The 13,828-nt window shown below is 34.1% G+C and overlaps 2 protein-coding genes across 3 annotated transcripts; one reads left to right on the forward strand and one right to left on the reverse strand.

Moving 5' to 3' along the window:
* Nucleotides 1-508: 508 nt before the first annotated feature.
* Nucleotides 509-2,040, reverse strand: LOC129797846 (uncharacterized). 2 transcript variants are annotated; one of them, XM_055840691.1, is made up of 3 exons: nt 1,935-2,040; nt 1,628-1,738; nt 509-1,291 (listed from the first exon to the last, which is right to left on the reverse strand). In XM_055840691.1, exons 2-3 carry the CDS (start codon nt 1,728-1,730, stop codon nt 708-710), a joined length of 687 nt encoding a protein of 228 aa, XP_055696666.1. In that variant the 5' UTR covers nt 1,731-1,738; nt 1,935-2,040; the 3' UTR covers nt 509-707. The 2 variants fall into 2 exon arrangements, with proteins under 2 accessions (XP_055696666.1, XP_055696667.1); XM_055840692.1 differs by having other exon boundaries at nt 1,906-2,019.
* Nucleotides 2,041-2,170: 130 nt separating this feature from the next.
* On the forward strand, nt 2,171-5,057 carry LOC129797847 (ferritin subunit). The gene is made up of 3 exons (XM_055840693.1): nt 2,171-2,628; nt 4,147-4,439; nt 4,508-5,057. The coding sequence occupies exons 1-3, from the start codon at nt 2,562-2,564 to the stop codon at nt 4,781-4,783; spliced, it is 636 nt and encodes a 211-aa protein (XP_055696668.1). The 5' UTR covers nt 2,171-2,561; the 3' UTR covers nt 4,784-5,057.
* Nucleotides 5,058-13,828: the final 8,771 nt, after the last annotated feature.

Consider the following 13,828-nt stretch of genomic DNA (forward strand, 5'->3'; position numbering starts at 1 on the left):
ATTTGATAAAATTTTAAAAATGCCATATCCATAAGAAATCACAGCTAAGACTTTTCTTACGCGTTTTATGCAAAATTCCAATATTATTGATTGATAATTGACTTTTCTTGACCGTAAATCCAAACATACATACATATGTACGACGTACGTACATATTTTGCAAAATATTCCTCAAAATCGATACACCAGATTTTTTTGCAATTTCGCGTATTTTTTATGAACGTAAACTTTGCTTTCCGTGGATTCTAATTTCCTCAATTTTTAAATTCGGGTATTTCATTGAGAAGAAAAGTAGTGAATCAGTGATAAAAAAAAATATTCAAAAAAAAAATAATCTCACAGCTAACTTATTATATACGCATCAGTAGTGGAAGAAATTGGTTTGTTCTGAATAATTTCATGATGCTGTGAAATCACAATACACAATTATTTCATCACCTTATCAGAATAGGAAGAAATCTCAGCAAATTCTGCATTGATAAGACGAAGGGCAATAAAATTATCGTGGTTTTTACATTTCAGTGGTTTATTTAAATCTCTTTAAACTCTACATACATGGAATTATATCACGTTTAATTTACGCCTTAGAGTGTATTTAATAGAAAAAAAATTATATATGGCTCTTTTATCTAACGAAAACATATTACCCAAAAATTATTGTTTATTCTTCAAAATATTTTGTTTCTCTTTACATCGTTGAGCTTAATTTACTCCTTCTGCAAGTACTCATCGAAGAGGTAGAGAGACAAGGCGACCTGACTCTTCTCCTGCATGAAGTGCTTGAGATCGTTGGCGTATCCAGAGAACTTGCGAATTGTTTCAGCTTGATCCTCAAAGTATTTCTCTTCGATATGATGGGCAAGTTCTGCATCGTAGCGAGCAGAGTGGTTGGTGTGATTGGCATGGGAGACGGAGTGGTGAATGTGATGGGCAGATTTTGCGAGGAATTTCTCATTTTCCAGCACAATTGCCACACTGTGGAGCTCATCAAGTTCCAGGGTATGCTCAAAGAGATGGCGTGGTTTTTCGACTTTGCGGAATTCCATCTTTCCACCACGTTTGGTAATGTGCTTGATCAAATCGATACCATTATTCCATGACCTGTCAGACAACTCGCGGAATTTCTTGGCGAATCCTGGGCGATTTTTCACGTGAGTGTTGTATTTCGATGACAACAGGAGATACTCGAAAGATGATTGAATTTGCATCATGGTAAACTCCTGCAGTGCCGATTGGGCATGTGGAAAGCCCGCGTAGATTGCATTGCAATTGGGGAGGTTGTCGTCAGGGTCTTTATGAAAAAAATATTTTTATCATGAAATTGCCTCATTCCTATTTGTCGAGTCACTAATGGTCACTATACTGTGTGAACAAAGAGAGAGTATACTCTCGGGTACTTTTAGCAGATAGCCATGAATCATAATAGAATAACTTGCAAATGGTTTACACATGAGAATCCCACTACTTTCCTGACGGGTATAATGCGCAATTAAAGAATGGAAAATTTCACTAAAATGAGGGCAATTCTTTAGGGATTGACTTTGATTGGAGTGTTTGGAATTAGTTATAATCTTTCTTCAATAATAATATTAGATAGAATACTGTAAAAATGAAATATTTTACTTACTGTTATTGCTGCAAGTATTCTCAACATCAACATAGCAATGGTTTGTTGCAGAAGTGCCAACAATGGCAAGAGCGATGGTAACAAGAGCCACGAAGATTTTCATTGTGAAACCTTTGGAAAATATGAACAAAATGTATTTTATTGTAAAATACAATAGGGTCCCGAAGAATATTCTAAAAGATTGCGCGGAATTTTTTCAATAAGACAGTAATTTCGTATTGTGATGAAACTTCAATGGACTTCCTTGATTTCACGCGACACTTTTTCATGAAAATTACCTCAATAGAAGGGTAAAATGTGGTATTACCTCTTATTTCGACAATTAAATCTTCACAAAAATGGATTAGAAAGTCACAAAGATTGAATTTTGCACGACAGATAGTCTCAATGCTGTGGTATTCACTGTAATGGCGACTTAAATGTCAGACCTGTGAGTATTTTGTGGTGCTGCACACATCACACACACTGCATGGAGGGGCAGAAAATGATAAGGCCAGCTGTGTGTGTTGGTGGCGTTTTTCTTTGTGTAGCTGCGTATGATTCAGCGTTTTCCTATACGGATACACCAACACATGGGGGAAATGCCATTGGATTGGTTATTTTGAATGACGCTTCAGAAAATTTTGTTCGTTCCGTGTGGAAAAGTTTTGTTCTCGGACTTGCAGTAAAAACTTGTTGTCGAGCAGTGTGAAAAGATCTCGTTATAAGTGAATATCGTGGTAAAATATTTCATCAGTTATTCAATTGTTGCCAATCTATCTACTGTCCATTGACGATTGAGTATATCAGTCGAAACCCTTCTGTACCAGTGCGTATAAAGGTTTTGACCACATCGCGAAATTAATCGAGTTTTCTCTCAGTTTGGACAAATTAGTGAACAATTTTCTCATTTCAATTTTTGTGTTAAATTCTCTGTGAACTCCAGAACATAAAGATGAAGCACCTATTTGCTATTGCGATTCTATTCTCCGTGGCCTTTGTCGCCTCTGCAGATCTCAAATGTAAGTTTTTTCTCATTTTCCCCTCATTCCTACTACATAATTAGGTCAATTCTATAAAAAGTCTAATCAATTGCAAAATATTTCATCATTGCAAATACTTATCAGCAAAATATAAGCTATTGCGTCGGAGAAATTCTCTAAAAAGAATTCTTTTTGACATTTGGCACATAACCTCTCGCCTTGTACTTTCCGTGGTGGGATTCTAGTATGCATGCGTGTCACTTACGGACCAATTGATATGTGGTCGGCCTTGGACAATCTTGAGGTTGACGCCTCACTGCTGAAATTATAAATTTTACCTCGATTGCAAAAGATAGTGGAGAAAATTTATTGATTTGTAATACTATTGTCTCTCAAATACCCTCCTTTCATCCACTCCAACTTTCAACTTTCAACAATCAATTAAGCTCTTATCTTTTTGTGAAAAACACGCGCTTCTCAGAGCTAGAGAGATAGAAGAGCTAAAAGCGTATGCATGGAACAATCTCGATGTTTTCTGAATTCTTTGTGCCAATGAAGTGGAAAATTTTCAAGAAGTTATTGCTAACAACAATGTATTAGATGTCCTTTATGTCAATGCATTGATGATCACTCTTACAAGAATGTCTTTATTCTTATATCATTCTAATAAGAAAAAAAACGCAAAAGGATATTTAAATTGCTTTTTATGTGAGAGCGAGATATAAATTTTTTATCATTGCTAAATAAATTGAAACTACATACATACATCAGCTTAGCTGTCTTTGTTTTAGTTGATATGGGAGGGCAATCGGACAAAATAACAGTGTCACTGTTTTTTTTTTAAATTATTTTTCAAACGAACGATTTTTTTCAAATATAAAATCAAAAAAAGAAATGAAATAATGTACAATGAGGACTTACATACGTCCTAGATCTATCTTAAATTAAAAATTAAGGCTAAGCTAGCAGAAAAGGTAGAAGAGGTTCTACTTTGTCACGAATCAAACCTACTTTACTTCCTTGTCTTTTATTAGGTCTCTGTTATTTATAAAAAAAAAAAGTTGAAAAATAAATATTATCAAAAATACTTCAGAGGGAATTTTCAAAAAAAAAAAAAAAATTTTAAATTTAGTAACTTCCTTCTGTAAGTTTTATCGAAATACAGGTTCATTAGAATAAAACAATATTCTTGAGAAATTTTTAAAGAGTTGCTTATGACAAAAAAAAAACATAATTTGATTAGATACTGATACTGGGTATGTACCTACGTTACTAAGGAAGAGAAAGATATCACTTTCTAAATCTACTAAATCCAAAAGTGAACGAACAATGAACAAAAGACTTTATTAGATCAAAACGTACTTAAAGACTATGTTATTGACTTTTAGTAAAAAAAAATCTATATTTTATCAGTGCGTACTTTTGAATTGTTTCGTAAAAGGGGTAAAATGAAAGTCGGCGCCATCACCTCTAATCAGTCATTCAAAAGATTAAAAATCATTGTAAAGTCGTAGGCAATAAAATTTAATTTATGACTATCTTTCATTCCGTAAATAGGTAGCATTGATATGCCTGCAGTTCCAACGGAATGGTTGGACATGTTCAAGAAATGCATCGAATCAATGCGCGATCAGATTCAGAAAGAAGTTGATGCCTCAATGACATACCTGGCAATGGGAGCCTATTTTTCACGGGACACAGTCAATCGTCCAGGATTTGCAAAACATTTCTTTGAAGCAGCCTCGGAGGAGCGCGATCATGCCAATAAACTCATTGAATATCTTCTCATGCGTGGCGGTTTGAACACCTTCAATGAGACAAGTATGATTACTGATCTCATCAAAGTTAAGGTAAATTTCTCAAGTCATATTTTTTTACTTTTTTTTATATTTATTTATTATTTTATAATTTTGTGTAGCTTGTGGAAAATACAAAATGGAATAGTGGAGTAGAGGCTTTGAAGGATGCACTGAAACTCGAAGCTGAGGTTACTGAAAGCATCCGTGGTGTGATTAAGGCATGTGAAGGAGATAAGAACGACTACCATTTAGTCGACTATCTTACTGGTGTATTCTTGGAGGAGCAATATCATGGACAGCGTGAGCTTGCCGGCATGATTTCCACTCTGAGCAAGATGATGAACACTCACGGTACTATTGGAGAGTTCTTGTACGATAAGACACTCCTTGATTAGATTCCGTGGTGCCATCTCTTCAACTTATGTACCATCAAAAGCATGAATTAAAATTACAAAAAAAAACAATAAAGAGAAATTACTTTAGTTAATATAATATATGTACGTAGAAATCTGCGCCACAGGAAATGACTGTGATGAGTCAGCCATTCTCGGGAGTATCCTAATCACTATTTTATTCATTTACATTTCTTTTGGTTTATTTTGTTTATTATGCATTAAAAAAAGAAGATGATGTATTAATTAAGTTTTCAATAAACTCTACTCTTTGGAACCATGAGCTTTGTTTTCGGAATCAAAACTTCATAGACGCCGTTTTTCACAACATCAATCAGCCAGCAACCCCTCTCTGACCATTTTCGCATGACTGCCCCGAAAAATGGGAAAATAGAAACATTTCGCATGAAAATAATTTGGTCGTAAAATTTTATTTATCGCAAACTTTATGGCACGTTCTATCATATTTGGACATCATCAGTGCAGACGCAGTAGGAAAGTTATGTGCTGATGCATGAGGCGTGTGGAAATGCGAGGGGTGGTCTTCAAAAACTCGGCAAAAGTGGCTGATGGACGAGTGGACAGTAAGTCCCCGCAAATCCTCTCTTATCCCCTATGACAAATATTCATCAATAAAGAAAGTGTAACCCTTCAGATTTTCTTTTATGCACATAGTGCTAGCTAAAGTTCACGTAAGGTGTTGGAGAAAGGTAAGTACAGTGATAAATACTTGGTATGCTACGTAAGCAAAGTAAAAGAACATTCGCTTTCTAACAATTTAATCCAAAGTCTCTCACGTCGGTGATATAATTTTTTTCTTTTAATTTTATAAGACTTTTTTATAAGAGATTAATTATGATTTAATTTTCCTGCTTTTTAGTGATCAATGAAACAATTCAAATTGAAGAAAATTTTAAAATTCTGAGACTTTTGGGTGCCTAATTAAAGAGAAAACGGTGCATAATGTTGCTCAGAAGGTGCTTATCAACTCCACCCACATCTAAACCAAGAAAAATAGGCTTAAACATGTATGTATGTTATGTTTCATGCAGGAAAATTCCTATATGTGTGACTCAAGTTATGACTTTATGGGGGTTGGGGTAGTTATGAGGCTTTTCCCTTGTGTCATCACGATTTGCGTGCGAATAAAAAGAATGGGCATTTGGACAAATAAATATTTCAAGGATTTCCGCATGTAGCATTTGTAAATGCGAAACGACCCTTGATTGCTGAACTTTACGAAAGGTCTTAGAGGAGCTATGTAGTCGGATTACGTATTCTGACCATGTTGAGCCAGCTTTTCTCTTCGTGTACACACGGAGGAAAGACAAATTTTAAAATCTTAAAATTCACCCCAAACTTTTCCATAATGTTGACCAGAGAAAGGGGAGAAAAAAAATTGGCGGACATGTAAACGTGACAGATTGCCCAGAATGGGGATGTTTATTGCATAAATAAGAAGATATTCAAATATACACGTTTGGCCTTTTCATCCCTTATGTCTTCGACTGTATATTGATGTGATGATTTGTCAAGAAAATATAGCAATTTTGGCTTAGATCTCTATTTATCATTGCCCCACATCTAGACTCACCGAATTTGCGTTTGTAGAATTTTTCGAACATGCCACTCATATTAAATCGTAAAGGTAGTATTTTGTCCATTTCCTTCTGTGAAAAAAAGATACATAAATGCTTCGAAATGAGGGTGAAAATGATGTGCTTTGAATTTTGAACATCATTTTTTTTTAGAAAATAAAACTTAATTTTCCCCGCTATCCAGCTTAGAGTCATTATTCATAAAATGGGGTAGTGGTAAAAAGTCCTTTTTGGTCCTTTGGTACGCCTTCCACTAAGGCGCAATTTCAATTTACTGACTGAATATGGCATTTAAATTGGAAAATCTTTTGCACTCCCATAATATGATTTACGGTGCAAAAAATATATACAGACAGAATACAAGGGGTCAAGGCTTCAAGAGACCAATGACTTGCAAGGGAAAGGCCACCCCCAAAGAAGGGTTCTTGAGTATAAGGAAAATTGAAATGATACTTAAATTGAATTGTGGGGACCACATGTTCCTTTCTCCTTTATACATATTATTTACTTGAAGCGTTGAACTGAATTTCTTGGTGACAACAGGGTGCAATACATCTTGTTTAGAGAGGGTCGTAGTGAGATAGTTATCATCAATTCCGAGTTTTGTAACATTAATGCATTATGTTCATTAATGTAGTAATGTTGTGTAAGATGTACCTTCTACACGTGTTGCATTTTCAATAACTTTTCCTTGAAGAAAATTGCGTCGCACAGTATCTACCCTAAACGCATTTTACCCTTCTAGCGTAACTTCTTCACCCCTTTTATTTCTATCTGAATAAGTAAGGCAAAGTGCAGAATGCTAAATATTGTAAATTAAAAATGATTTTTTTCTGTCGAAAGGATTTGGGAAAAGGTGCCATAGTGCTGTGCTATGCATTCAATCATGCTTGGATATGAGGGTCGAGATTTTGCGGGACAGATAGCAGTGAGCACATTCACACTCAATTGATATTCAAAGCACAATCCTCGTCCAAACTAGTGCTTGGCTGGTGTCTGTTTATTCTTTTGGCTTCGTCAGGACAGTGCATCATCTCTGCCATCCACGTCTATCCTTATAGGGTTCCCCACCCACTCTGGTAGCTTTGGGCCACAGTTCAAAGAAAATAGCATCTTTTTTCCTTTGATTTGATAGCAGTTACGGTCCATAGGACGTGCTTTGGTCCTTGGAGTAAAATTTTTCACACACATACTTCTTCCTTAAGATGCCAAGTGTTCCGAATATAGTTGAGTTGCCCCAAGTTCTCTCTGGCATGTCATGTTCTGAACGTATATTCTGTCAAGGCATTGCGCTATAGCTATTGGTGTTCACGAAATAAATGTAAGCGTAAACACATAGTGGGGTATCAAAATATGGATGCAACAATGGTATAAAATACACCATCAATTCTTATGGTGAATTCATTTTATTTTATTTTTTAATAATAACACATTTCCCTCAGCCAGACAGCTGAAGCCATGGAATAAATTTGATTACACCATCGTCTTTTGCTCTGCAAATACGGGGATGCTTTTCTTGCTCTTTTCGTGCTGCTGTACTTTTAATATTTCTTTCGTGTTTCCACCCCAAAAGAGAATGAAAAAAAAATCAATCTTAAATGCTATTGTTGCAGGATTCTTTCATGCTATAAAATTAACACTAACAACACTTATTTGAATAGCTTCGTTGAACATTCCTTTTGCGTTTAATTGTGAATATTCACGTGAAATCTTAAGAAAGCATGTAATGTTGCCGATAACCACAAGAGCTTCATTTACTTTCTTTAGGGTGTTGAATTCATTAGCAATCCAGCAGGGAGACCTCTATATGGTGTATATTTTTTGGATTCTCTCCTTTAGTATATATGAATGAGGGATGAATTGTGAGCGTAGCAACTTTTTGTAATAAAAGAAAACCCTTTTCTTACCCAAAAGGGGTGGCTCACAGCGTTTAAGACACAAAATAATTCAAAGAATTATACCCACCACTGCGGAGATTTATAAATCACATGGCTTAGGGTTTGTTGGTTTAAGAGGCATATTTTCGAGGGGATGAATATTCTTCTAAACTCTCAATACACCGAGAATACCTGCTGGCGAGATTTCCAATTTTCCCCGTTGTTCACCTAAGTAAGAAGTCACATACATACCTTCTCATCCCCCTACAGCATCTTCGCGAATTCCGTACAGCTTTGATGTGAGGACTTGAGCCATCTGCAAAGGGGGAGAATCTGCATGTCAACCAACAGCATAGAGGGTGACAAGGCTCATCCCCTCAGGAGGTGGTCAAATTCATGACCAGAATTTAGATGAACCAATTTTGGTTCAGTCAAGTGCGATGATGTGTGCCAAATTATACAAATTTTAATGGAGAACGTGTTGGTGGCTTCGAGGGTAGTGAGGCATTTTGAACCAACTGCAATTACAATTGTCGCCCGATATATATAAAGGGTTAAATTGCGTTGAAATTGTTAAAAATGTATACTTTACATGCTTCTACGAGTCATTTAACATTTAAAAACCTAATTGTGTTAAAAATTTAGTGTACACCTGTTTAAATTTTTTTTTAATTATTTAAAATTGAAATTATGACTTGAGTGATTTATAGCGAGTTAAATATGTGTATGAAGTAATTTACTTGATTTGTATAATAAATTAAAAAGTACAGGGTTCGGCCATCAACTTCCAATTTTTAAATGAAAGTTCGAAAAGAAGGACACGAGCGCAATTTACCTCACATTTTAATGCCTTTTAATGTTATTTAAAATTATCTGGAAGATCTTTAAAGGTAATAAAATTGAAAGCTTTTTTTCAAATTTGATAAAATAATTTTCCTATTTTTTTTTAATTCCAAAACTAATAGGGAAGATTTATCTGAATGAAGTGAAATTGTTTTTTTGGAGAAAGAGAGCATCAACTTTTAATTGAATTTTATTTCAAAATTGTTATTTGTTTTTTTTTATTTTAAATCATTTCAATATGTCTCTTTTGGCATTAAAACTTCATTTATTTTGTCCGCAAGCCAATGATATAAATCAATGTTGAAAATTGACTCTGATCATGAATTTTTAGTCAGGAAATCCTTTCATCTCTGTCCACCAACATCCTGCGGCAATTCATTTCTCATCCAATTCAATTTTGTATCAATAAAACAAACAAAAATTTTCAATTTGTTCCTCAAAGTTTTTATTCCGGTTCAAACACATCCAAAAATGGGATTGACATCAAAAGGGGTAGTATATGCGTGGACGACCTCACACCGAGACAATCAAATCTGTAACATCGCTTTCCATGCTTTCTATCGAAAGGACTTCTAGCATTAGAACTCTGTGTGTTGAATTGTGCAGAAGAAACGACCCTGGGAAGAACATCAAAGAGTTGAAAGAATGTTGTGACTCTGAGAAAATGGTCCTAATTTTCATTCCTGTTTGTGTACTTTTACCAGAAAAGACTGTAGAAAGGGGTGGTCTTAGGGAAAGTTTTCTTGAAATAAAACTCATTGTTTTTATCATTTTTCACAAACGACAAGTCGTTCTTTATTTTTTATCTTTTTATTTTGAAAAGTCTGCGATTTATCAGTAATTATATATATCATAGAGTTATGTATGTATGCAATATTGGATAGATAATTATATTATTATAATATAATCATAATAAATGTATAATTTACTTTTATATTCATACACTCACTTTAATATAATTTTTCAAGGGTTGTATGACATGAATATCTTGTATAAAATTTGCATTTCTGGTGGTGTGATAGTTGCTGTATTAGGTTTTTCTTACAAGGAGATGACCAAGCTGATGGGTCTTCGATTTGGCCCATCTTCGGGCAGGTGGTAGCTATGGGCCAAGGTGAATACCTCCCAAGAGGGTTGGTGCCAATGCGTCCTCCTTCTGCAGATATGCGTGGGTGTTGTGCTTTTGGCATGTCTTGGGTTTTTGACCAATATCTCGGTCTAGGGTTGATGGATTGCAATGAGCTTGGGATCGTTGGAAAGCTAGATAGATGGGCAACAAGTGGTCCGAAGAGACCAAAATTGTGGGGGCACCCCATGGGGCTCAAAAAGGGGCTTCTTTCGAACATTTGCATTTTTCTCCAAGAATAAATATATATATGCGGATGGTTCATATACCATAAGATGGGGTTCATGGAGTTGTACAACTCGTCCATACATGACTTTCTTGTGCGACAACGTTAAATATGAGTTTTTTTGCATTTTGTGAAAAATCAGTGATTTTTGTTCATTTGTTGCCATTTTGCGATGACAGCTCACAGGGTGCACCGGCTGATGTGTCTCCGTACAGTGGAAAAATCCCTTTGGGGAGAATTTTGGGATTTTCATGTTTTCTTCGTGGCAGTATTCAATGGATTTGGGTGCTCCAGGATGATGACCATGCAATTGGACATTCTTTGGTGGTTGATGATGGCACATGCAATTATGCTATGTACATTTTTTCAACAAAACAAATTTATTTTCTTTCTCAAACCTCTCCAATGCTCCCGTACGTGTCTCATTCGGTGCAAAATCATGCAAAATTGTTAAATATGAATGGTCAAGTGGTTGCCGATGGGCATTGCTATATATATTTTTCAACATTTACCATTCTTTTTCCTCTTCAAAAAATTGAAGAAAATACAAATTAAAGGGAAATTTTATGTGTGCGGTGGGTGATTGCTGCTGATGGTAATTTTCTTTCTTCTACTTTTTCTTCTTTAAATAAATAAATAAAATTATTATTTATTTAATTGGAAAAAATAATAAAATTGTTAATTCTATTTTCTTCACCAACATTTTAATTGAAAGAAAATTGAGGAAATACGCATTTGATAAGGGAAATTGGTAAATGTGGTGGTCTGTTGCTGATGGAAATTTTTCTCTTTTTCTCTTTTAATATACATAATTACCATTTTCTTTACCAATTTCTTCATATTACTTTGAGGTGATTTTTTTTTGTTCATCTTCAACTATTTGAAGAAATTGGAGAAAATAATGAAATTTTGTTAATTGTGGTGGGTGGTAAATTTTTCTCTTCTTTTGCTCCAATTTATATTTTTCAATATTTCCCTTTCTTCACCAACTTCTTCGTATTACTTTGAGGTGATTTTTTTCTTCTTCTTCAATGACAACAATTTTTGAAGGAATTTAAAAGAAATTTCATAAATAAATTGGTAAATGTGGTGGGTGGTAATTTTTCCTCTTCTTTTACATCAATTTATTGCCATTTTTCACCAATTTCATAATAACACTTTGAGGTGATTTTAAAGTGATTTTTTAAAGAAATTTAATTTATTTTATATTGAAAATAATAAAATTGGTAAATGTAGGTTCTTCAACAATTTTTAAGAAAATACAAATTAATTCTTCATCAACTTCTTTCATATTACTATGAGGTGAATTTTTTCTTCTTCATCAACTATTTGAAGAAAATACAAATTAAAGGGAATTTGTAAATGTGCGGTGGGTGGTTGCTGATGGAAAATATTCCTCCACTTTTTTTTTATAAAATTAAAAATATTTTTTGCCATTTTTCACCAATTTCATAATAACACTTTGAGGTGATTTTTTTCTTCTTCTTCATCAACAACAATTTTGAAGACATTAAAATTGAAAGATGTAGTGGTTGATTGCCGATGAATAATATTAAATAAGAAAGGAAACATATTGACAATTTACAGACATTTTCCAATCTTATATTGGGGAAATTTCTCTTCTTCAACAACAACAACCATGATGAATCTTATGGTAAAACAATATTTATTGAAAACTATTTTTGCCTTTGTGATTTCTGCGGTTCTAACGGAAATATTTTTTAAATAAACACAATACGACCATGTTCTTTGGATAGTTGCAGATGGCACAATTGAACATTTTTTTTAAAAATTTATTTGGTGAAAGTTGAAGATGGTAACAATTTTAACACTTGAGGAAGAATTGTTTTCTGACTTCCTTGGGTGTAAATTCGAGGATCTGTAGCTTCTTCACTGCAATTTGGTCACTTTTACTGTTGCAATTGGAAATGTTTTTATTTAAATTTTTGTGTCAGCAATAATTTTTATTTTAACATCCTTTTCATGGCTGCAGAGAGCATTGAAAGTTTCGAAATTTAATTCTTTCACAACAATTAACATTGATTCATCCATCTCCTCATAGGGTCCATGAAGCGAAATTTCACATTACATTTACCTCAAGCTCAAAAATACAATTGAAAAGCATTTTTGAAAAAGGGCTCTCAAACCAAAAGTATTGCTGACAAAATATTATTAACACTTCCATCTGCAACACCCCTTAAAATTACCATTGACAAAAAGTAAAATAAATCAACTCACAAATAACCCCAAAGTGAAATTAAATTTAATTAATTCAATTAAAAAAAATAAATTCTTGCCAAATACCATCTTCAACGTGAACCAAAGATCTGCATGACCTCACTAACCATCGAGGTACATGCCCTAGAGTGCCACAAATTCATTGCAAACCAAATACCATGGTCATTTCTAGCTCAAATACAAATTTGCAAGCGTCTGGGTCGAAAGCTTTAATGAATCTGGCACTGGGTATATTGTATGACAAAATAGCCCTGTGGATGGTGTACTGGATTCCCTATTTTACAGTCCGGGGATCTAATCCCGCTGCCGAATTTTCTTTTTTCCCCAAAATTACCCTTTTTACCAATAAATTCCCATTGGAATGTCTCACAAATTGCCACGGGGAGTGTTCTGATGGTGGACAGAGTGGATGATGGACATGCAATGTCTTTTCTTTGATATTTTCTCAACATTTCTTATACGTCATTGCTGAATATCATAAAAATATTAATAAAATCGCAATTGACAATTATTTCAGAGCTCCCATTGGGTTATAGGGAGTTCATTGAGATCCTTGGCACGAGCCTCAAGTGTTTTGCAGACCATGGTCACATGTTGAAGATGGCCACAATTGTTAATTTTTATTCTTTCACATGGAAAATAAGTACAAAAATCATTCTTTCTACCTAAATATTTTACGGTGTGTATTATTACTATCATTTTACCATTCTTGTAGGTGATCATAATGGTAAAATTATACATTGCAGATGGCAACATTTTTTCAACAATGCTATTTTTTCCAAATGTTTCCTAAAAATTCCTTTTAATTTGCAATGTCTCTCTTGCAAGAGTTTGAGGTGCGCTATATCTATATTCATCTTAAAAAATGGACCTTTAGGGGAGGGGGGGGGATGTGTTGAATAAAGAAAGGTAATTTTTGACAAAAAAAAAGTTATTCTGAAATTTTAATTTTATTAGTATTGGTAATTAAATTACCTTTCAGGAAGGTTTTAGTTTTATACTATGAGGTTTGTCTTAAGAGATTTCTTTTGCTTTCTTTAAAAAATAACATTTAATTTTTATTTTATAATACAAGGGGGTTAAACAAAGGAATTTCATTGCTGTACATACACATGTACGTACATGGCTTATGTAATGCAA

The sequence above is a fragment of the Lutzomyia longipalpis genome, chromosome 1 (genome assembly GCF_024334085.1).
Source record: "Lutzomyia longipalpis isolate SR_M1_2022 chromosome 1, ASM2433408v1".
Lineage (NCBI taxonomy): Eukaryota > Metazoa > Arthropoda > Insecta > Diptera > Psychodidae > Lutzomyia > Lutzomyia longipalpis.